The sequence below is a fragment of the Bubalus bubalis genome, chromosome 5, assembly GCF_019923935.1.
Source record: "Bubalus bubalis isolate 160015118507 breed Murrah chromosome 5, NDDB_SH_1, whole genome shotgun sequence".
NCBI lineage: Eukaryota > Metazoa > Chordata > Mammalia > Artiodactyla > Bovidae > Bubalus > Bubalus bubalis.
The window spans coordinates 781,196-802,738 of NC_059161.1; the positions used below are offsets into that span (position 1 = coordinate 781,196).

General features: G+C 58.0%; 1 protein-coding gene across 29 annotated transcripts in view; it reads left to right on the forward strand.

The window, feature by feature from the left end:
* Positions 1-21,543, forward strand: part of PPP1R12B (protein phosphatase 1 regulatory subunit 12B) — a 171,140-nt gene that overhangs the window by 62,830 nt on the left and 86,767 nt on the right. For 15 of the 29 annotated variants that reach the window (XM_025285261.3, XM_025285267.3, XM_025285256.3 and 12 more), the window contains 4 exons: positions 2,280-2,480; positions 3,371-3,453; positions 4,279-4,404; positions 10,262-10,441. The exons of 6 other annotated variants lie outside the window; for them this stretch is intronic. In XM_025285261.3, the coding sequence (XP_025141046.3) occupies positions 2,280-2,480; positions 3,371-3,453; positions 4,279-4,404; positions 10,262-10,441 (590 nt within the window). Of the gene's footprint in view, positions 1-205; positions 2,210-2,279; positions 2,481-3,370; positions 3,454-4,278; positions 4,405-4,859; positions 5,009-10,261; positions 10,442-12,211; positions 12,262-16,397; positions 16,426-20,240; positions 20,360-21,543 lie in introns of those variants that run through there. 8 more of the 29 variants (XM_025285268.3, XM_025285259.3, XM_044942602.2 and 5 more) reach the window with 7 other exon arrangements.

Below are 21,543 nucleotides of genomic sequence, written 5' to 3' on the forward strand. Positions count from 1 at the left end.
GTATGTGTTTCAGTTGTACAGCAAAGTAATTGTATATGTATATGTAACTTGCATATGTATCTTTTACCAGATTTTTCCATTATGGATGATTACCAAGTGTTGAGTAGAGGGTGCCAGTGTTACATACAGTAGGGCCTTGTTACTTTATATATTTTTGTTGTTTAGTTGCTAAGTTGAGTCTGACTGCAACCCCCATGGACTGTAGCCCTCCAGGCTCCTCCGTCCATGGGGTTTCCCAGGCAAGAATACTGGACCGGGTTGCCATTTCCTTCTCCAGTTTTATATGTAGCAGTGTATATATGTTAATCCCCAATTCTTCATTCATCCCTCACACCCCTTCTCCTTTGGTAACCGTGAGTTTATTTTCTGTCTGTGAGTCTGTTTTGTAAAATCGTTTTTTTTTTTTTTCTCATTCCACACACAAGTGGTGTCGGGATACGTGTCTCTCTGGCTGCACGTAGTCCGATCATCTCTCGGTCCGTCAGCGTCGCCACAGATGGCGTTAGTTCATCCCTTTCTGTGGCTCTGTCATGGCCGAGTGTTGATCACATCGTGTACTGCATCTCCACGTGCCCCCCATCACGGCGTGCTCAGGCTGCTGTGACGGGGGGCACAGACGGGGTGGCTTACGCGTCGAGGTCTGTGTCCCACTGTCCAGAGGCTGGAAGTCCGCCGTCACTGTGCTGGCAGGTTCCATCCGTGGCGAGGGCTCTCTTCCTGGAGCTCAGACAACCCCCTGGTCTCCAGACGCTGGCACCCTGGGTGTCAGGGCATCAGGGTGTGGGTCTGGGGGGTGGACACAAGCAATGCGTTCATGACTTGCCCGCAGTGTGTTTTAAAGAACTCAGAAACCATCGCCTGGCGATGTGGCTGCCGTGTGCGGGGTGGCCAGGCGCCAGCAGCCTGGGACCAGGGGAGTGCTGCCACGGTCTGTCATCCCGAGTCTGAGGTTGGGGCGCACGGGTCACAGTTGGGCTGGGCGGAAGCCAGGGCGCAGTGACGAGCACGCGTGTCTTCACTCTCCCTCCATGGGTGAGGTCTGTGCAGCTGCTGGCAGGAGGGCAGAGGTCGGAGGGGCTGAGGGCCAGCGGCCTCCCTGGCCTCGTCAGCCTGAGGCTCACCGCAGGGGAGCTGGCACATGCTTCGGCTGAGGTGCTGGGAAGCGCCGTGCTTCTGCAGGCGCTCCCTCACTTGCTGGCCCCTTGGCGCCTCCCGTGGGGACCAGGAGGCAGATGCTCGGCTGCTCTGCATTCGGGCGGCCCCGGCAGGACGTGGTCCTCACTCCGTTGTGAGGAGTGTGATCGGATCACCCGCTCTTTAGGAGGAAAAGGACTGGGTTAGGAAAGCCACCGACACACACCCATGCCACTTGGCTCAGAAGATGCTGGGGGAGCCCGGACGGCTCTTAAAGAGCCCACAGGGTGCTTCTGCAGAGCCCCTCGGAGGGGCGTGCACGAAAGAGCAGATCTAAGCACGGCGAGGCCTCTGCTGCGTCCCGCTGTGCCAGCAGCAGGGCTGGCCTGGTTCTGGGGCGGGCCCAGCACTCCGGCGGGGCCCCCGCGGCCAGGGAGGCGGTGGGCTGCCGGTCCCCGGGCCAGCCGCGCCTCAGCCTGTCTGGCTGACTCCGGTCTGTGATGTGTTCTGTGGTTTGTGGAAGTGAGATGCTTAAGGACAGTGTAAGCTTTCCGTGAACCTTTCTTTTTTAACGTTAACATTACTTTTTAATGAAATGATAGTAATGAAAACGGTCATTCATTTTTGAAAGCTGTTCTCTTGGCAGAATTTAAAACCTGGCAACCGTATAACTTCTGCCATTTTTTTCTTTTTGATTTTGCTGCTTCTTGAAATCTGAAATGCTTAGAACTGTTGATTGTATCAGATCAGCTGTTTTCTTGAAGCAGCTCGAGTCTGGGTGGAGAGGCCTGCGGTGTGCGTCAGTGTTCCTTAAGTCGGCTCACCACAGCCCCGTCACAGGGCCGTGGCCCGCCTGAGTCCCCCAGGGCCCACGTGTTGCAGGAGGGTCAGCGCTCAGCAGGCTCACAGGTGGGCGGGTGGAGGCTTGGAGACGGGCAGGCCGCTGCCCCCGGCCCTGTGTCAGCCCTCACCCGGCTGGTGGGTCCTCTGTTGGGTGGGCGCCCTGCGAGGGCTGGGGGCTGCTGGGGGGTGGCCGTGGCGCCCGGCCTGCTCTGGGCCCCCTGCCCTCCTCACGTTGCCCTCGCCGCTCGGCCAAGGATGGGAGGAGCCGTCGGGACCTCACCTCCGATGCCCCTTCCCTCTAGCCCTCCAGCCTCTTCAGCAAGCTGGAAGAGACCAGGGACGAGTCTCCGTGTTCGTGGAGGCTGGGCCTCAGGAAGACCGGCAGCCAGAACGTGCTGAGCGAGGCCGCTGGGGCCAGGGAGGCCCTGCGGGACCGGGGCGCATCTGTCCACCGCTCGGCCTCCAGCCCCCGCATCTCCGCCCTGATGGACAACAGAGAAAAGGTGCGGTGTCCTTCGGTGGCAGTTCAGCCTCGGGGACAGATGGAGACAGTATCTAGGGCCTAATCTGGTTCTGGAAGTACGGAGTCTGTAAAAGGAGACAGGCGTGTTGACCATCGGGTAGCTGTTTGCTTGCGATGATTTGGTTGTCCAAGAAAGAAAAACCCTTTTCCTTTTGGCCTGCCTTCTGTTCATCCTTCCCTTCCGTCGTCCCCTAGGGCAGAAACTTGAGAGCGTGCAGGGATATGGCCTAAAACGTTCTCTGAACCAGCACCAGTGGCTTGTTCTCTTGGTGTTCAGAAGCAGAGTTCCTTAGTTGGGCTTTCAAGCCTAATGAAGCTCGGGCAACTGAACACTTAGAAAACAAACTTCCACATCCACTTCCCTGACTGATGGGTGTATGCGGGGGCTGAGCTCTCACCCGCTGTTCCCTGGGAGCTGCGTGTTCCTGGTCTTGAGATGGTCCCGGTTTCACGGGGCATGCTGGCGGCTTGTCTGAGAGGCCAGGTCTCCTCCGAACACAGCCCCCTCAGTCAGCCCTGTGTTTCTGGAGACGCTCGGGCTAGGGTGTCAGCACGTCTGTTGTGCCTGTGGCTACCTTTCAAGGCAGAGAACGTCAGAGCACAGCTTGTCTCTGGCTTTTCAGAGGTCCCCTTTTGGTGGGACCTGCTGCTGTTCCCTTATTTGATCGTCCCGGCTTTTCCCAAGAGAATTCTCTCCCTACGTGTTGGCGTCTAACGGAGGAGAGCTGGGAATAAGCCTTTGTTAATACCGCTCGAGCAGGAGTTGGTGTTGAGTCTGGAAGTAAATCACACAGGTGTGTAAGCTCTGCTTCGCTGCCCCAGTGTGTCAGGGCGGGCCTTCTCTGTGCTTCACTTGTTTTGACTTTGCAGGAGAGAGAAACCAGAAGCGCCTTGAGCTCACTGGGGCTGCGGAGGCCGGGCAGCACTAGCGACCTTGAGGAGAAAGAGAACAGGTACTGGCGTGCCCCGCCCCCTGTCCGGGACCCCCAGCCCCACCCCCCAGTCCAGTGCGGGGTCCCCGACCCGCCAGGGGGCTTGTGTTTGTGCACAGCGGGCTCTGAGAAGGGGGCTCAGTGTCCACGCGGGTCTCTCAGCACAGGGCCTGGCCCATGGGCAGCACTAGAAACCTTGTTACAGAATGGAGTGAACAGCTAGTTTGTGCGTCCGTGTTAAGATGAGTGTGGGAACTGTGACCTATGTCGCGTCTCAGAGCCGCCCGCGGGCTGGAGCCGGCTCCGCAAGGCGAGATCCTCTCCCTGCAGCCCGGGCGCCGCCTGGTCCACCCAGGCCTGCTGGAGCGGCCTGCACTTTCCACAGTCCCCTCCTTGGAAGGGCTGCTGGGGGACCTGGGGAGGCAGAGGCCCAAGCTGCCAGCTGGGGGTGAGCCTCTCCTGGGTGTGCGCCCTGCTGTGAGCCGAGGGGCTGCTTCTCCTGGACGCTCGTCCTGTCCATCCCCACTCCCGCTCTGCTTGCTTGGAGTGACCTGCCCTGGGCTGACTCGCCAGCCTTTCTAAACGAGGAGCAAAGTGACTGTTCCTTCCAGAAGCTCCAGACCCTGGGAGCGAGGCCTTGGTCCCCAGTGAGGAGGGCTGGCCCTGAAGTGGGTGAACGGGCAGAGATACTGAACCGGTCCTCCGTCTGTGCAGGGAGCAGCGGAGTCCGCAGACAGGCCCTTGGAGGGCGTCCCGCGTGCCCCTCTGCCGCGCTCCCCGTCCGCCCCGCCCCTAGCGCGGCGGGAGGCAGCGGCCTCAGCGCCGCCCTGTCTGTTGCCTCTGCAGAGAGTCGGCTGCTAACCTGGTGCGCAGTGGCTCCCAGCCCCGGCAGCCCTGGAGGGACGCAGCCAAGGGGAGCGAGACCCCGCAGACGGCCGCTCCCTCGACCTACGTGTCGACCTTCCTGAAAAGGTACCTGCCCCTCACTCTGGCTGTGGACAGATGGGTAGTGACTGCATGCCTTTTTACACCCAATTAGCATCACAAAAGTGAATCAAAAAATAATTGCTTTTAGATTTCTTGGGATTAACATCTTAAGTAATTTTAAATTAAAATTAATTTCTTTTCCTAACTGAATTAGAGTAAGCTAATTCCAACTTCTCCCCACAGAGAGATCTGAATACACACTCCACCCTTTCAGTCCTGTGCAATCTGCAGCCACTTTGGCTCCCAGCAGTGTCTGAGCGGGACTGAGCTTAAGCCCCAGCCTCGTCTCCAGTCTCACCTGGGGAGCGGGGAGGCAGGGAGGGGCCCAGAGGGTGTAAGGGGAGATGGGGACGGTTTTTTTATTTAAAAGTCTTGTATCGAAGCCTCTTCATTCAGGGACTTGAGTTGTTGTTGTTTTTTATGACTTTAATGGCCCTCAGATCCATCAAGATGTGAAAGTCGCAGATGTGGTGCAGAGAAGGCGCCCGGGTCCCCTGCCCCTCTCTCACCTGTGTGCCCCTCCCTGCAGTCACTTTCTTTGCCATGTACCAGCCAGCAAGCAGCGCGCCCCTGCCAGAGCCCTGAAGCTGTAAGACACAATTAATATTTCAGTTTAAACTTTGCTGCTCCTGTGGAAGAATCTGACTCTCGTGGCTTCTGAATCCTCTCTTCGCTCCCGCTTCCTTGCCCTCCACCTGCCTCTTCACGCCACAGCCTTCATCATTAGGCGTTTTGGTGCTTGGTCGGCTGCCCTAGATACAGGCTTTGGCCACAGACTGTGTTTGGGATAAAAACTGTTTTCGTTTGCTTGGAAGAATCTTACCAACCAGTTAACATCGGAACGTGGGCACCGTTCTGAAACCAGAGAGCCACTGCAGCCTTTTGAGACTGCGGCTCTGCAGATGCGCCCTGTAAGAGGAGGCTCAGCTTGCACAGCGTGCCCGCCCGGTTCAGGGGTGCACCGGAAGCTTGTCCCACAGCCTCCGTGCTTCTGGCTTTATTGAGGCTGTTGCCTGTTTGTCTTCAGGGGCGAGGCCTTAGTGTGAATAGGTGCTTTACTGCTCCTTACGGTTGGATCCAGGACTAAGAAAAGTTCTCAAGGAGAATAATGTCCTAGACCTTGGAAGGGCGAGGCTGTGTTCGCTCTTCAGGCCTGGTGGGGTACTGTGGCAGGCTGGGGCTTCCACGTCCACGTCTCAGCGGACGCATGGAGGGAGTAGCGTTCGGTGGGCAGATGTCGTCTGCACAGTCTTGGTGAGCCGAGAGCTGGGCTGGGGGTGCCGTTTCTCTGTAGGGCGGGAGCACGCTTCCTTGTGTGAGCGAGTCTGAGAGAGCAGATCTTACTTTATGACCTTTCAAAATGAAAGAAACATACGCAGTCGCTGTTTCAGACAGAAAGCGTGAGGAGGTATTTGTCATTCTTAGACTATGCCAACTCTCAGAAACTTCCCGTTTGCCGTTCTAGGCAGAAATTCCTTTTGTACAGCCAGTAAGATGCGTCTTTTGCCCAAGAAGTCTTCCTGACCGTTTCTGCTCACACCCCCAGATTGCTGTTATGGTCAAGTTTTTAAATAAATTCAGACTCACATGATTGCCTGCCGCAGTTGAGGTGGTGGTTGTGTGTCTCGGTGGAGCAGAGAAGCTGAGCTCCGCCGCCTCCCGGGTGCTGCCATGTAGACGTGGACCCCTGACCCCTAGGTGCCCTGGCCTCTGGCCGCTCTCCGCTCTGCGCTGAGTCTGTTCCACAGCATCTCCAAGCTTTTGCAGCGGTGCTTCTGTCTCAGGGAGGCCTCTGGGCTCGCATGACTTTCTGTCCTAGGGGTTATCGGAGTCTTTTCCAGCCTCCCCTCTCAGGCCCACTCCATCCACGCATTCTGCTTCCTCCTGTTGCACCTCTTCTCCTGTCCTCCCCTCTGCAGGTGATGGACGAGGCCTGCTGGCTGCAGGCCCAGCGCGGGTCAGGCTGGGTCCCTCTACTCCCAGCGGCTGCGTCCTCTCCTCTGCCCAACTTGCTTGAAGTGCCCAGATGGGCGGGGAGGTGGCGCTGGGCGGGTGGTGAGCCACGCGTCCTGGAGGAAGTGACAGTGCGTCCTGTGCTGGACATAGTGGCCCCTCCGTCTCCACCTTTCAGCCCATCGCAGCCCACTCCTGCCGCCTCCCTCCTTGCCGGGGGTTTGTCCAGCTCCGGGCGGCCGGCAGCCCGCCTCCCGCTCTGCTCCACGCAGGGCACACTGCTGGTGTGTGCACCACGGCAGGTAAGCGCTGGGCCGCTGGCAGGCCTCAGGTGCGGCTTGGCAAGCTCGGGTTAGGTGTGCGTGGGTGCGGCAGCCGCCCCAAGGCTGCCTGTCCTTCCACGGAGGGGCGTTCAGGCTTCAGCTTAATACGACTGCTTTCACTTCTCAGTAGCCCTGCAGCCCGGACCGCGAGTCCAGGCTCAGACTGTGTGGTAGATCGGAGGTCACAAACATCCCATCTTTCACCTACATTTTCTGTAGTGCCAGTAGGACTCTTCTGTGTTTCTTTCTGGAGGACAGCGTCCAGACCCCGGTGCGCAGGAGGCTCGGTCCTGCACCGGAAGCGCTCGGGCCGCGGTGAGGTCGTGGCGCTGGTCGTCTCTGTCCCAGCCGAGTCTTCCTGGCGTCCGGCCCGTCCGAGCAGCAGCTGGGCGGGCGGCGTGTGACGTGGCGCGGAGCGTCCGCCGCGGCTGTAGCTGGTGTGACTGTGGTCAGAGCCCTTCCCCGGGTGCGGCCAAGGCCGCTCTGCTCCCGTCCTTGCAGCTGGCGCAGGCAACGAAGCGTCAGCGAGGGCGGTGCCGCCCGCGCCCGTGCTGGGGCCGCCTGATGCTGTCCTCCTGGCGCGGTGCTGCCTGCTGCTGGGCGCTGCTCACAGCCCCCGTGTGACCGTGCGCACACGCGCCAGGCCCCACTACAGTGCGCTTGCAGAGGGTGCTAGCCTGTGGGGACAGCCGTGTTCTCCCGCATGTGGCGACGCTGAGGCAGAGAGGCTCCCGCGAGCTCAGAGCGTGGCCTGGGGGCGGAGCGGGGGGGGGGGGGGGGGTTGGCGGAGGAGGCGTAGCAGCTGCCCTGTGTTGAGCCCCAGTCTGGGCCAGGCATGGGGCTCGTGCCGAACAGCGTGACATCAGGACTTGGTTCACTCACACGTACAGTACACCTGGTAATGGGGACTGCGGTGTGATGAGTCTTCATTTTCCCCCTCAGTCAGGACGGTCCCGAGACAGGGCTGGCGCGTGGCTCGAGTCACAGGGGTTGCAGCGGCTTCCGTTTCCGGGGTCGCCTCATGGTCCAGAGCGTGGCTTCCGTTTCCGGGGTCGCCTCATGGTCCACAGGAGCTGCTCGAGTTCTCGCCATCACGGCTGCATTCTAGGCCATTCGAGGGAGGACGAGGAGACGGGGCTGTGTGCCAAGAGGGAATGCCTCTGAACTGAGAATTTCCCCCAAAGCACTAGCTTTCTGCTTAAGCCTCGCTGGCTCCCTCCCGCAGCCAGGGAGACTTTGACGCGTGTGGATTCTTCACCAGGCACGTGGCTGCCCTGAGCCATAGGGGCCTGGAGTGAGTAGTATGACTGTGGGTGTGTCCTGTTCGGTCCTGAGGAGCCCCCCAGCTTGTGAGCGGCGGCCTCACTTTACAGATGAGGAAACAGACCCAGAGTGCAGCCATCTAACCACGGCCACCAGGATGGAAGGAGCAGAGGCGGGCTGAGCCTGGGTCTGTGCATTTCGGGGCTCTTCTCTTTTTCACTTTTTTGTTTCCACTGAGTTTATCTTTTATTCTGGGCACTAAGTGTTCCACAGGTTTGTCTTATTTAATCTCACAAGACCTTGCACTTGCAGTCATCATTATCCCTGTCTTAGAGGGTGAGAAATGGGAGAGGTTAAGCTTGGCCCCAGGTGGTTCCAGAGCCCTGGAGCTTTTCCTCTTCGGATCCCAGCAGTCTGTAAAATTATGCACTTCAAAATAGTAAAAATCATATTCTGTAATTTAACAAAATAAAATCCTTGGCATTTCTCCAGCATAAGAAATTGCAGAGATCAAAGCATGTTATTAACTAAGCAGAATTTCATGTGAGGTTTTGATGATTGTAAATTTTTTATACCTTTGTTTCTGGTTAATTTTATTAGTGCTTCCTGGAGACTTATACATCTTGGAAGTCTGAGAAATTATTTGCTTTCACTTTAATAAAAAAAAAAAAAGTGAAATCTCACCTTTTTCCTGAGCTATTAACTGCTTCTGGAGAAGTGTCTTGTGTTTTTTAGATACCAGTTCAGAACTGTTCTATTTTTATCCTTGCATCTAGGTACCGTATTGGTAGTTTTATGATCTGATCATTCTTTCAAGCTTATTATAATGTGATTATTTGAAAATGAGCTTATAGCTACTTAAAGCATTTGTGGTAGTTGTAATTAGGTGAAAAAAACACAGATTTTTAGCATTTATTACTTCCATTGCTTCCCCATCTCTGTGAGTATCAATTTTGGGTCTCTGTTACCCCAGCAACAAGCTGTGACATCACAAACGATAGCTTTTTGGGTGCAGAGCCAATGGCTGCTCTCAAGTCTTTGTTAAGAAACAAAGATCTTGTTTTCATGTAAATGAGTGTAATTGCACAGCTTGCCGACAGGAAGTCTGTCTCAGGGTTGCGCGTAGGATCCCGTTAGTTTCTGTTGGGTCACTCGTGTCTGCAGTTGTGAATGTGGACAGTCGGGTGCTTGCTCCGCTAGGTGAGGTTGCAGAGTGGCTCTGGGCGATCCGGGAAGACGGTCGTCTGCCTGCCTGGTGTCGGCCGCGGCCCCTCGGGGCTCCCTGCCTGGGGCTGCGGGCGGTGTAAGTGGCCTCAGTGTCGTCTCTGTGTGTGTGTGTGTGTGTGTGTGAGCGTGAGTGTGTGAGTGTGGAGACCAGGTCTCTGTGTGTGTGTGAGTGTGAGTGTGTGAGTGTGGGGACCAGGTCTCTGTGTGTGTGTGAGTGTGAGTGTGTGAGTGTGGGGACCAGGTCTCTGTGTGTGTGAGTGTGAGTGTGAGTGTGTGAGTGTGGAGACCAGGTCTCTGTGTGTGTGTGTGTGAGTGTGTGAGTGTGTGAGTGTGGAGACCAGGTCTCTGTGTGTGTGTGTGTGAGTGTGTGAGTGTGGGGACCAGGTCTCTGTGTGTGTGTGTGTGTGAGTGTGAGTGTGGAGACCAGGTCTCTGTGTGTGTGAGTGTGAGTGTGAGTGTGGAGACCAGGTCTCTGTGTGTGTGTGTGTGTGTGAGTGTGTGAGTGTGGAGACCAGGTCTCTGTGTGTGTGTGTGTGAGTGTGAGTGTGAGTGTGGGGACCAGGTGGTGCTCAGGAGGCGTCCAGAGCACTCGCGTGTCTGTCACTACTTGTGCCATAGCTGATTAAAGGACATTTTTTTGTATCTCAAATAAAATTTTTTTTTCCTTTTTCCTGAAACATAACTCCTTAGGCAGAAGATGTCAGATTGAAAGCATAATCACTGTTGTAAGATTTAAGAGCTCAGAATTAAGAAAACAGACCAACCACAGACAAATTCTGAGCAAGAAGATTCTCTGGGCAAGCCCTCCTCAAGGCTCTGCCTCTGCCAGGGCGGTGGTGTGTGTGTGTCTGTGTGTGTGCGCGCGCTGACTGTTCCCTTTCTGCTATGTCCTCCTGACTTCAGGACCCCTCACAGGTCCCAGGGCGGTGGTGTGTGTGTGTGTCTGTGTGTGTGCGCGCGCGCTGACTGTTCCCTTTCTGCTATGTCCTCCTGACTTCAGGACCCCTCACAGGTCCCAGGGCGGTGGTGTCTGTGTGCTGACCGTTCCCTTTCTGCTGTGTCCTTCTTGATTTTAGGACCCCTTACAGGTCCCAGGCCGACTCCACGGCAGAGAGAGCCGACGGCGTCGCCTGCAGCAGCCCGCTCTGTGTGATCACGAACCGCCCCCCGCCCAGCACTGCCAGTGGGGTTCCAGCCGCCACGCTGCTCTGCGCCCCTGGCCCCGAGCCCTCTGTGGAAGCCAGGCAGAGGAGGAGGTGTGTGGCCCCTGCCCCCTGTGGGCTCTGCTCTGCGGCAGGAGGCGGGAGGTGCAGGGTGGGCGGCGACAGTGAGCCCCCAGCTCAGAGGCTTCTTGGAGACAGAGCTTTCTGGTGCGGCTCGGGTTTGTACTCTGCCTCTTGGAGACTTTCGGTGGAGATTTTAACTACTTCTGATGATTTAACGTACATACTTCTTCTGTTACGGATACAGGCGTTTCTTCTGTCTCCTCATCTTATGGAAGAGAGGCCCCTCTCAGGCCCTGTCTCCCCTGGCGCTGCAGCGCCTGAGCATAGGGAAGGGTCTCGGGCCCGCACTGCGCGGCCCGTGCCGACCTCTGGCAGCAAAGGAGAGCAGGGATGTGATAAAAGGCTCCGAGAAGCAGAGCTCGATGTGCGGTGGGGATTAATTTGAAAAGAATGTCAGAAAAGGCAGTGGACAGTGCGTGACGAATGGCGAGGGTCAGTGGCTGGCTGTTCTGTAGACTTAACTGGAGGGGTGGAGGGAGCAGCCGAGAGCTGACCTCAGAGACTTTAGGGAGGAGCTGAGAGAGCTGACTCCACACTTAGGGTGGAAAGCGAAGAAGAACTAGAGCCTCTGATGAAAGTGAAGAGGAGAGTGAACAAGTGGCTGAAAACTCAGCATTCAGAAAACTGAGATCATGGCATCTGGTCCCATCACCTCACGGCAGATAGATGGGAAACAGTGAAAACAGTGGCAGACTTTATTTTTCTGGCTCCAAGATCACTGCAGATGGTCACTGAAGCCTTGAAATCAAAAGACACTTGCTCCTTGGAAGAGAAGTTATGACAAACTTAGACAGCATATTAAAAAGCAGAGACATTACTTTGCTAACAAAGGTGTCTCTAGTCAAAGCTATGGTTTTCCAGTAGTCATGTATGGATGTGAGAGCTGGACTATAGAGAAGGCTGAGCACCAAAGAATTGATGCTTTTGAACTGTGGTGTTGGAGAAGACTCTTGAGAGTCCCTTGGACTACAAGGAGATCCAACCAGTCCATCCTAAAGGAAATCAGTCCTGAATATTCACTGGAAGGACTGATGCTGAAGCTGAAGCTCCAATACTTTGGCCACTTTGCGAAGAACTGACTCATTGGAAAAGACCCTGATGCTGGGAAAGATTGAAGGCGGGAGGAGAAGGGGCCGACAGAGGATGAGATGGTTGGATGGCATCACCAACTCGATGGACATGAGTGTGAGTAAGCTCTGGGAGTTGGTGAAGGACAGGGAAGCCTGGCGTGCTACAGTCTGTGGGGTCGCAAAGAGTCAGACGCTGCGACTGAGCAACTGAACTGAACTAAGCTTCGGGCCTGAGAGACCTTGGAGTATCGACTGAAATGGATAGGCCATTTTCTCCCACTTGATGAAGTGGTGAAAAATAGAATGCATTCCATTTGGGAATTGAAGACTGAAGACATAATTATCCCTTTTTTAAGACTATAAAAAGAAGTGAAATGTTAGCAAAATTTAGATTCCAGTTTGACTCCATTTCATTCTGAATATCCAAAAAGGAGTGTTGTGTTTGTGAGTGTGTGCACATGTGTCGCAGGTCAGAGCGTCTTTTCATCTACAGATAGAGTGAGTTATACGCTCTAGATACGTGTTTATTGTAAAGACAGCTCAAAGGCATGTCTTTTGAGACGAAATGGAGGAAGATAAGTTGAAAAAGTGCTTTTCTTCTTCGTTTCGTTCCTTTCTTTTTCCATTATTTACATGAAACTTGAAGAGATTCTATTCTCTGGGCTAACAGGGTGCAGAGCCAACAGTTGTCGTCTTACGATGGACGTCCAGCCAGGACAGGTTAGTAAATCGGATCTTCAGTATTTGCTGTTTGTGCATCTCGTAGCTCAGACATGAGTCAGATGCTGTTAGTTTCATCCAGAGACTGAATGCGAAAGTCATCTTTCATTTGCTGAAAAAAAAACTCCCTTTGAAAACTGCTCCTGAGTGGAGACAAGTGAAATGGGTTAAATCCACCGTTGGGACCACGGGCCCTGAAGGACGCTGAGCCAGGGGCTGCAGGCTGCCCCGCTGCTGCTCGGGAGCCGCAGGGAGAGCAGGGGACACGGCGACGGTCTGCCGGGGCTTTATAACCTCTGCGCGGCAGCCTGCTGTGGACTGTGGGCTTGCTTCAGGAGTCTCCTGCGATCCGCACTATTTACTGAGTAACAGCTCTGCACCACGTGCTGTATGGAATGCGGTGCGTTTCCTCAAGGAGCAGTGCGCATAAAAGAATTAAGTCAAGGTGCCTTACAGAGGACTCCTGGGGGCTCAGAGAAAGTCAGGCCAGGAGTGCAAGGCCCGCCCTGTTGGGAGCTGCGGGGAGCGGGTGCGCACTCCAGGCAGCGCGTGCAGGCTCTGCAGAGGAGCCGCACACGAGGTGCTCCGCGCTCCAGAGGCCCTGGAGGAGACTGACATGTGGAGGGTGCTGGCCAGGGTGGTCCGGGCTGAGGCCCCAGGGCAGGCCGGGGCTGCGAGGGGCGGGCGGCCACAGCTCTGAGGAGTGCGGGCTTGCGCTCAGAGCCGTCATCGACTTCAGGAAGAGTGTTCTGAACACCTTGCAGAGATATGCGTCACACAGTGTGTGAGTTGCCAGGCGCGATCAACCTGTCCACCTTAAAGCCTTTCTCACGTCGAGAGGAACCCAGCTCCTCACTCTCGGCCCCGGGTCCCCGCTCTCTTCACTCCCTGCTCCTGCCCTCTGTCTCTCTGGAGCTCCCCACCTGGACCATCGCCCCAAAGTGCAGTCCGGGCGTGGTCTTCCGTGACTGGCTTCTTTCCCTGGCCTGGTGTCTCCAAGGCTCTCTGTGCTGTGGCGTGCATCAGGACTTTTCTTCTTTGTGTGGGTGAACACTGTCCCATTGGATGGCTATCCTGCATTTTGTTTGACATTCATAAGTTGCTGGACATCTGGATTGGTCCTGCCTCTTGGTTATTATAAACATTCAGGTACAAGCTTCTGTGTGGGTATATGTTTTCATTTCTCTTGGGTGTATACCTCAGTGTAGAATTTCTTAGTCATCTGTCCATAGAAGATTTTAGCCAAAATAATAATAATAACTTGGTCTGACTTACATTTTTTAAAACTCTGCCTTTTGAGCTCTGGTTGCAACGTTGCGTGTGGAGTGGACAGGGAGGAATGATGGGGAGGGGGTGAGGCGACCCGTCGGGGCCTGTGCAGACAGGGGAGCGGGGCGCGTGGAGGGGGGCGGTGGCCGTGGCGGGACAGGACGAGGAGCCCCCTCGGGGCAGCTCCAGCAGTGCGGTAGGTGGGCCCGCAAGGACCCTGTTCCCCGGTCAGCGTAGCAGAGTGTGTCTGAGCGAGGAAGAAGGAAAGGAAGCTCCCAGGGGGCAGACGTGAGGAGGCCCCAAAAGCCAGAGTGGTCTGCGTGGCCCGGGGCAGCCTGAGGCCTGGGGGCTGGAGACGAGGATTTGGTGCCCAGTGTGGACGCAGGACGCCGGGCTGTGGGCCTGAGTGGGTTTAGACCGTTCATCAGGAGCCCATCTGGGCTGCCTGGGTCCCAGCCCCTGCTCCAGAAAAGAGAGGTCTAGGCAGGGATGGAAAACTCTCGATTTTAAAGAATACATACGTATATGTTTTCTTCTTCTTCAGGTTCTTTTCCATATTAGGTTATTACAAGATACTGAATGTAGTTCGCTGTGCTTACGGTAGTCTTTGTCATCAGAAAAATCTCCTTTGGGCTGTTTTTACTACGCATGCAGTTTGGAAACCCCATGCCAAGAATCTAACGTAGGATCCAGGTGTGTACTCTGGAAGCCTGGGGGCCAGCATGGCACACACACGGCCGAAACTACCTCGAAAAGAAGCACGTGTGCAGCCTGGGGTCTGAGGCGTTTCCGTGCCGCGGTCCCCTCCAGAGACGCCCTCACAGGCAACGCTGCGGGCGCTGGGGCAGGTGTGTCCCGCGAGGGTGTGCCCAGAGCGGGGTCCGGGCCTGCGAGCTCCGGCAGAAACCGCAGACTGTGCCTCGACCGTCACGTCAACACAGTCAGCCCGCAGGGTTTTATTGGAGCCCCGCTGGAGGAGTGTGACCTGGAAGACCGTCTCAGGAGGCCCCGAGGACGGTTCTCCCGTCGGAGGTCCTGGCACAGCAGGGCTGTGAGGTTTGGGACACAGGCCGTCTGTCCATCCACGACGTCTTACTGGCGGTTGGCACGACCCAGGTCCGCTCATCCTCATTGCCCCATCCAGGGGCAGGGCTCTCTCTGAGGGGCTGTCTTGTCAGGGCTGCTGCTGCTGCTGCTGCGTGTAGTTGAGCAGGCGTTTCTGCCGACAGAGGTTTGGTGTGTGTGAAAGGCAGACACTGCACGGTAGAGAGGGAGGGGCCAGAGGACAGAGACCGCAGTTTTATGCCCGAGTCCTTCTTGTCTTGCCATGGAGGGTGAGTTCTTCGCGGCGAGGGTGGCTGGGGGCAGCTGTAAAAGGCAGGTCTCTTGTCTTGCCATGGAGGGTGAGTTCTTCGCGGCGAGGGTGACCGGGGGCAGCTGTAGAAGGCAGGTCTCTTGTCTTGCCATGAAGGGCGAGTCTCCTCGCGGCGAGGGTGACTGGGGGCAGCTGTAAAAGGCAGGCCTGTAGGCAGAGCAGTCAGGTGAGGGGCTGGGGGCGCTTCTCGGGACAGGAGGCTCTGCTGCACGTTCGTGTGTCCAATAGTGCTGTGTGAGCGTGCTGCAGCCTCGCAGTGAGACTGCCGTGCGCCCGGCGGAGGTGTCAGGAGGCGTGGTCCCAGCAGAGCTGGCCCGTGTATCCCTGGGGAGGCCAGCAGGCCGCCCGGAAGCCGCGGGTCCGAGGTCGGGCGTGTGGACGGGCCAACCGCACAGTGCGGCTCGGAGGCGCAGGGGAGCTGCCCACAGAGGTGCCGGGCTTGAGTTTTGAGGGGTCGGTCGTGGGCGGTGGGTGGTAATTTAGAGGGAACGTGAGACACGCAAGGAACAGGTGACTGTGCCTGACGCTGTGGGAGGTAAGGCCGTGCGGCATTTGCCCCAAGTGTCTTCTGTGAAGCAGGTCTAGATGAAGTAGTGCTCTGTGGCTAAGTGAGCTTGTCACCCTGCGGTTCAGACGGTGAACAGGCTTCCTCTCCAGCCTCAGGGCAGGGAGGGTGAGCATCTGCAGCCTTCCCCACTTTCCGTGTCTGCGGAATCCTTGTGTTTTCACAGGAACCCCAGTGGTATTCCGCTGGGATAATCTGGAGACTGGTTCCCGAGGGGCGGGCAGGAGCTGGTGGTGTCGTGTGTCTGTGCTGAGAAGCCTGAGCTGCTGCTCTCAAGGCTGTGGGCTGGAGTGTGTTCAGCTCGGGAACGACTCGATCAAATAAAACATGCCATTTAAGCCTTTACAGAATCAAAGTCATTCAGTTTCTCCTTCAGACAAACACAGGCTGAAAGAGAAACAAATCACATGTTTTGCAAACAACCGAATTTTCCTTCTGAGAAAACATGCTGGGTGCTCACTCTTGCCCTGACGCGCAGCGTCGTCTGAAGTCGGGTCCTCGCGGAGGTATTCCGGCTCCTGCTGGGAACTGGAGGCCTGGAGCCTGTGTTTACGGGTCCCGTCGGAGACGGACAGTGTCGGGTTCATGGGCCTTCAGACCGGTCACAGCAGGACCTGACCGGGGGAACGTCGTCTTGGGAAACATCGCCATGTGCAGCGTCACTGCAGCCTGTGAAGTGGGGTGTGGGTCGCCGTGCCCGGTGGACTGGCTCTCCCTTTCTGAGCTGGCTCCGTGGCTCGGTGGGTGCAGGAGCAGCCCCCTGTGGGGCCCTGCGCTCAGCCTGCGAGCTGCAGACAGGGCGACGGGCGTCAGTGCAGGGGCTGGCCCAGGGCACGGCTGCGACGCCACGTGGTGACCACACGGGAAAGGTTAGCACCGGGCTCTTCTCAGGGATGAGGGATAACTTACGTTTGCTGTATTTTCCAGGGTTGTTGAGTGATGGAGTGCTCCTGCTGTGATGGTGCTGGAGGGCCGGCGAGCCCGGAGGACAGGCCTCCGTGAGGACGTGAGGGCCGGCGAGCCCGGAGGACAGGCCTCCGTGAGGACGTGAGGGCCGGCGAGCCCGGAGGACAGGCCTCCGTGAGGACGTGAGGGCCGGCGAGCCCTGAGGACAGGCCTCCGTGAGGACGTGAGGGCCGGCGAGCCCGGAGGACAGGCCTCTGTGAGGACGTGAGGGCCGGCGAGCCCGGAGGACAGGCCTCTGTGAGGACGTGAGGGCCGGCGAGCCCGGAGGACAGGCCTCTGTGAGGGCCGGCGAGCGCGGAGGACAGGCCTCTGTGAGGATGTGAGGGCCGGCGAGCCCTGAGGACAGGCCTCCGTGAGGACGTGAGGGCCGGCGAGCCCGGAGGACAGGCCTCTGTGAGGACGTGAGGGCCGGCGAGCCCGGAGGACAGGCCTCTGTGAGGACGTGAGGGCCGGCGAGCCCTGAGGACAGCCTCTGTGAGGGCCGGCGAGCCCGGAGGACAGGCCTCCGTGAGGACGTGAGGGCCGGCGAGCCCTGAGGACAGGCCTCCGTGAGGATGTGAGGGCCGGCGAGCCCGGAGGACAAGCCTCCGTGAGGACGTGAGGGCCGGCGAGCCCTGAGGACAGGCCTCTGTGAGGGCTGGCGAGCCCTGAGGACAGGCCTCTGTGAGGATGTGAGGGCCGGCGAGCCCTGAGGACAGGCCTCTGTGAGGACGTGAGGGCCGGCGAGCCCTGAGGACAGGCCTCTGTGAGGGCCGGCGAGCCCTGAGGACAGGGCTCTGTGAGGGCCGGCGAGCCCGGAGGACAGGCCTCTGTGAGGGCCGGCGAGCCCGGAGGACAGGCCTCTGTGAGGGCCGGCGAGCCCGGAGGACAGGCCTCTGTGAGGGCCGGCGAGCCCTGAGGACAGGCCTCTGTGAGGGCCGGCGAGCCCGGAGGACAGGCCTCTGTGAGGGCCGGCGAGCCCTGAGGACAGGGCTCTGTGAGGGCCGGCGAGCCCGGAGGACAGGCCTCTGTGAGGGCCGGCGAGCCCTGAGGACAGGCCTCCGGGAGGATGTGAGGGCCGGCGAGCCCTGAGGACAGGCCTCCGGGAGGATGTGAGGGCCGGCGAGCCCTGAGGACAGGCCTCCGTGAGGATGTGAGGGCCGGCGAGCCCGGAGGACAGGCCTCCGTGAGGATGTGAGGGCCGGCGAGCCCGGAGGACAGGCCTCCGTGAGGATGTGAGGGCCGGCGAGCCCGGAGGACAGGCCTCCGTGAGGATGTGAGGGCCGGCGAGCCCTGAGGACAGGCCTCCGGGAGGATGTGAGGGCCGGCGAGCCCGGAGGACAGGCCTCTGTGAGGATGTGAGTCTGAAGGGGCCGCAGTCCTTGAGGAGCAGCCTTAATAGTTAAGTGGTTCCAGACGCCATATGCAGGAGTCTAGGTAATTTATGATTTTGTTGCATAAGCTCAGGTCAGGACCTCTGGAAATTTATTACCTTTGAGAAGGATACAATCTTAGATTTACAAAGTTTCTTATTTTTTTTTTTTTTTTTCCCTGAAAAGCACCCCTGTGCCTGGCACATTCCTGTTATCCGATGGAAAGGAAGGGGGTTACGGCCCCAAGTTGCAGGTGGAAATGCCAAGGCCCAAGAGCATCGAGGTGGGCAATGGGGGCCATGTCTCAAGCCTCTTTTCCTCCCCGTTGAACTTCCTAACCATTTCTTATTTTGGATTTAAAATAAAAAAGGTTCAGTCCCGGGGCCAGCCCGTCTGCACCTGTGACGCGGGCACAGCCCTCTCCACCTCACGGCCCTCCAGGCCTGCACCCCGTTCCGGGGCTGCTCCTGGGCCTGAAGGCCCCCGGGGCCGTGGGACTGTGTAGGGTCACTGGACCGAGGCGTGGCGGGGAGGGCACGTGGCCGGAGCAGCTGCCGCGCGACCCGCGGCCTCAGGCTTCCCTTGGCAGCCCTGTAAACAGCCCTGCGCTAATATTAGAGCACCCGCCTTTGGTCCTCTCCAGCTTTCCCCTCCCGCGAGCCCCAGCCCTGAATTTTACGTTCTTTTTTTTTCTTGGCGCGCTTTTCTTTTCTTATAGAAGTAGCCAAAATGGTTTCTCTCTACATGAACTGAAATTATTTGTCTTTCCCCAGTAGCTCCCACGCACTTGCTTTGCGTGGTCTGTTTACAGCCGAGTTGGGCACACCACATGGGTTGACCTTCCTGAATTCTTTGGGGTCTCAGCAAGCTGGGCAGTTACTCTGCTGAGTGAAGCTGTCAGCAGATTAATTTGGCCTCATCTTTGGAATGTGAGAGATTTAAACCAAGTAATTAAACTCTGAGTCATGGTTTTTTAAAGCTGTTTGACTCATCTCTCAGGATCCATGCTGAAGACAAGGCAGTGGTCAGCTCGAGGAGAGGTACTCTGAAAAGGGGTTCCCAGCTCCTCCAGACTCTGAGCTTTGTTCTGAAATGAGTGTTTCCTTTGCCTACGAGGCTGGGTAGCTGTCGGTCCATGCCTGTCTCTGGCCGCACTGCGGGTTGCTGGGTTGCTTGTGTGGTGAGTTACCACGTTGACTTACTGGCCGTTAAAGACGACACTTGCCTGACCTGTTTCTTGCGTGTCAGGAGGTTGTTTGTGCGTTTGGTCACCAAGCACACGCCTTGCCATGCAGCGTCGAGTGTCACTGGTTTGGGGGCGCCTTTCGTGTGTCCCGAGCTCCGACAGCCACCCCGTCGTTGCCGCTGTGGCCCCTGCACCTGCCCGAGTGTAGTCCCGGGCGCTCGGGCACCTCGCCTGGCCACGTGCCCCGCAGGCACAGGGTGTCCGGGTCTGCAGGCGCCTCCCAGTGACTGTGGAGGGATGTCTTCAGCCGGTGGGGAGCACGCGTGGCAGCCCTGCCTGTCCTCCTCAGGGTGAAGTGGGGTCCTGCCGTCACCGCCGGCTCACATCTGATGCCGCAGGGCATGAGTCAGCCAGGGGGAGACGCAACTGGTCTGGGTTTAAGAGCGCCAAGTGGGAAGGAACTGCTAGCGTGTGTAGGGTTTCTTTTGGGGCTGATCCCAGTGTTTTAAAATTGACTATGGTGTTGATCGCGTAACTTTTAATATACGGAAAGCCGTTGAGGGGAGCACTTGAGTGGAGGTGTGGCACATCCTGGCTCCGGGAAACTGTCTAAACATAGCACGGTGGTGTCCAGCCCCCTCAGCAGCTCCGGGAAAGCAGGCCCGGGCAGTGCCTGCCGAGGGCTGCTGCAGTGAGGCTGAGGGGCCGGGGAGGGAAAGGCCGTTTCTGTCGCTGAGTGCAGCCCCTGAGACACGCACTCATTGGGTCCAGAGACAGCGGCGCCTGTCACGTGGTTGCTCAGCACCGCTCAGCAGTTCAGGAGTGGGGCTCCCAGAGCGCCCCCTCCCCGCGGGACGTCCATGTCCCGAAGGGCCCAGGGCCGCTGCCCCTGCTCCCAGCCCCGCAGCGCCAGTGCTGGGCCCGTATCAGCCCTGAGGTCACAGCTAATCTCCTCCTGATAAGGGGGTTCTTTTTTCAGAGCTGTGAGTGCTCGTGCTCGGTGGGAGGGACCAGAATGTTGGGCCCTCACTCAAGCCGCCCCCACCCCGTACCAGGTGATTTTCCCATGTTAGGAAAATGGTCGCTTGCAACAACCTCACGAAATGAGCTCTAGTGTTTACTAGGGGAGGGCTGCAGAGGGGCAGCCACCTGTCCATTGAAAAGCAGGCTCTGGCAACGCTGCTGCCAGGCCCAGGTGTGTGGCGGTGTGTCCGGGTGCCCGACCTCTCCCCTCTGTGACTTGACCTGGCAGCAGAGTCCTTGCCGCCCCTGGATTTACAGAAATGGGAGGCGCGGGAAGTGGATCTTGCTGCTCTGGGTTTGCGGCCAGCTGGCGTGCCACCCCGGGCCCCCGCGAGCACGGGGCCTGAGTGCGGGAGCGGCGGGTGAGTCTGCCGGAGACCCTGACGGCTGGAGCCTTTTCCGCTGTCCGCCCTCCCCTCCGGTTCTTCGGGAGGCGGGTGGGTGTGCACGCTGCTCGGGTGCCATGGTTGGGGCTGGAAGTGGTGAGGCCAGGATGCGGTGTGGGTCAGAACCCGTGTGGACCCTCGCTGGTGTTTCCTCCGTCCCAGGGAGTGTGAGCACGCGCGCTGACTCAGGGTCTGCTGGTGGAGGTCAGGGAGGCAGAGGGCAGGTGGGAGTTTGGGGAAGAGGAAGCGTGCTGTCCTCCTGAGATAAGCGTCGGTGACGTCACACTCAGCGGGCCAGCAGTGCTCAGATGCTGGTTGTGTGGTTGTGCTGCTTCATCTTACGCGTCACATAGTGTGAACTTTAAGTGAATAAAACACATGAGATGTTTACCTCAGTTAGAGAAGCTGGTGTGGGTGTGTGAAGGTATAGGCCACCATTTGAGTTGGCCTTTGAACAGGAAATCCTAAAGCGAAGAGACTGATGCGTTGAGCTCGGGGTAGAAGCTCTTCGCCTGCTACAAACCTGACAGTCGGTTGAATCTTAATGGCAGTGAACGTTTTCCCGTGTGTGTGAGTTGTCCCCTCATGGTCTTGGGTGCGCAGAGGACCAGATTCCAGACAGAATTCAGAAGGTACCGGGTCAGGCCGTGCAGGAGACTCTGCTGCTGGGTCGTCGGTTCGGCCCGTGGAGTCGCTGCTCGTGGGACCTTCTGGACTCGGCCTCCCGGAGCCAGACCCTTCCGTCCCTGCTCCTCCTGTCCCCCTGCCCCGCGTGTCTTTGGCGGTTGCCCCACTTTACGTTGCAGGTAGCAAGCCCAGACGTCCCCGAGTGTGTCTGACGTCCATGCCGACCCTTTGTTCTGGGACGGCCGCTGTCCCCTTCTCTGCTGAACCAAGTTCTGTTCTTACTGGGAGAGCTCCTGGTATCAACCCCGCTGTGGCTCTGTTCCCCCAGGCCCGGCCGAGGTCAGGGTTCTCTCCCCGTGTGCCTCTGTGGCCCTGTGCTCAGGCTGGCCCGGCTGACGCTGCCGCCGCCACGGGAGCTCCGGGCGCTGGTCCTGCCGCAATCTCCGCACAGCACGAAGGTGTCGGGTGGGGGCGGCAGCGTGCTGCTGTGCAGTGACCCCCGTGTCCAGCGGGGGGCAGCAGAGGCATGCGTG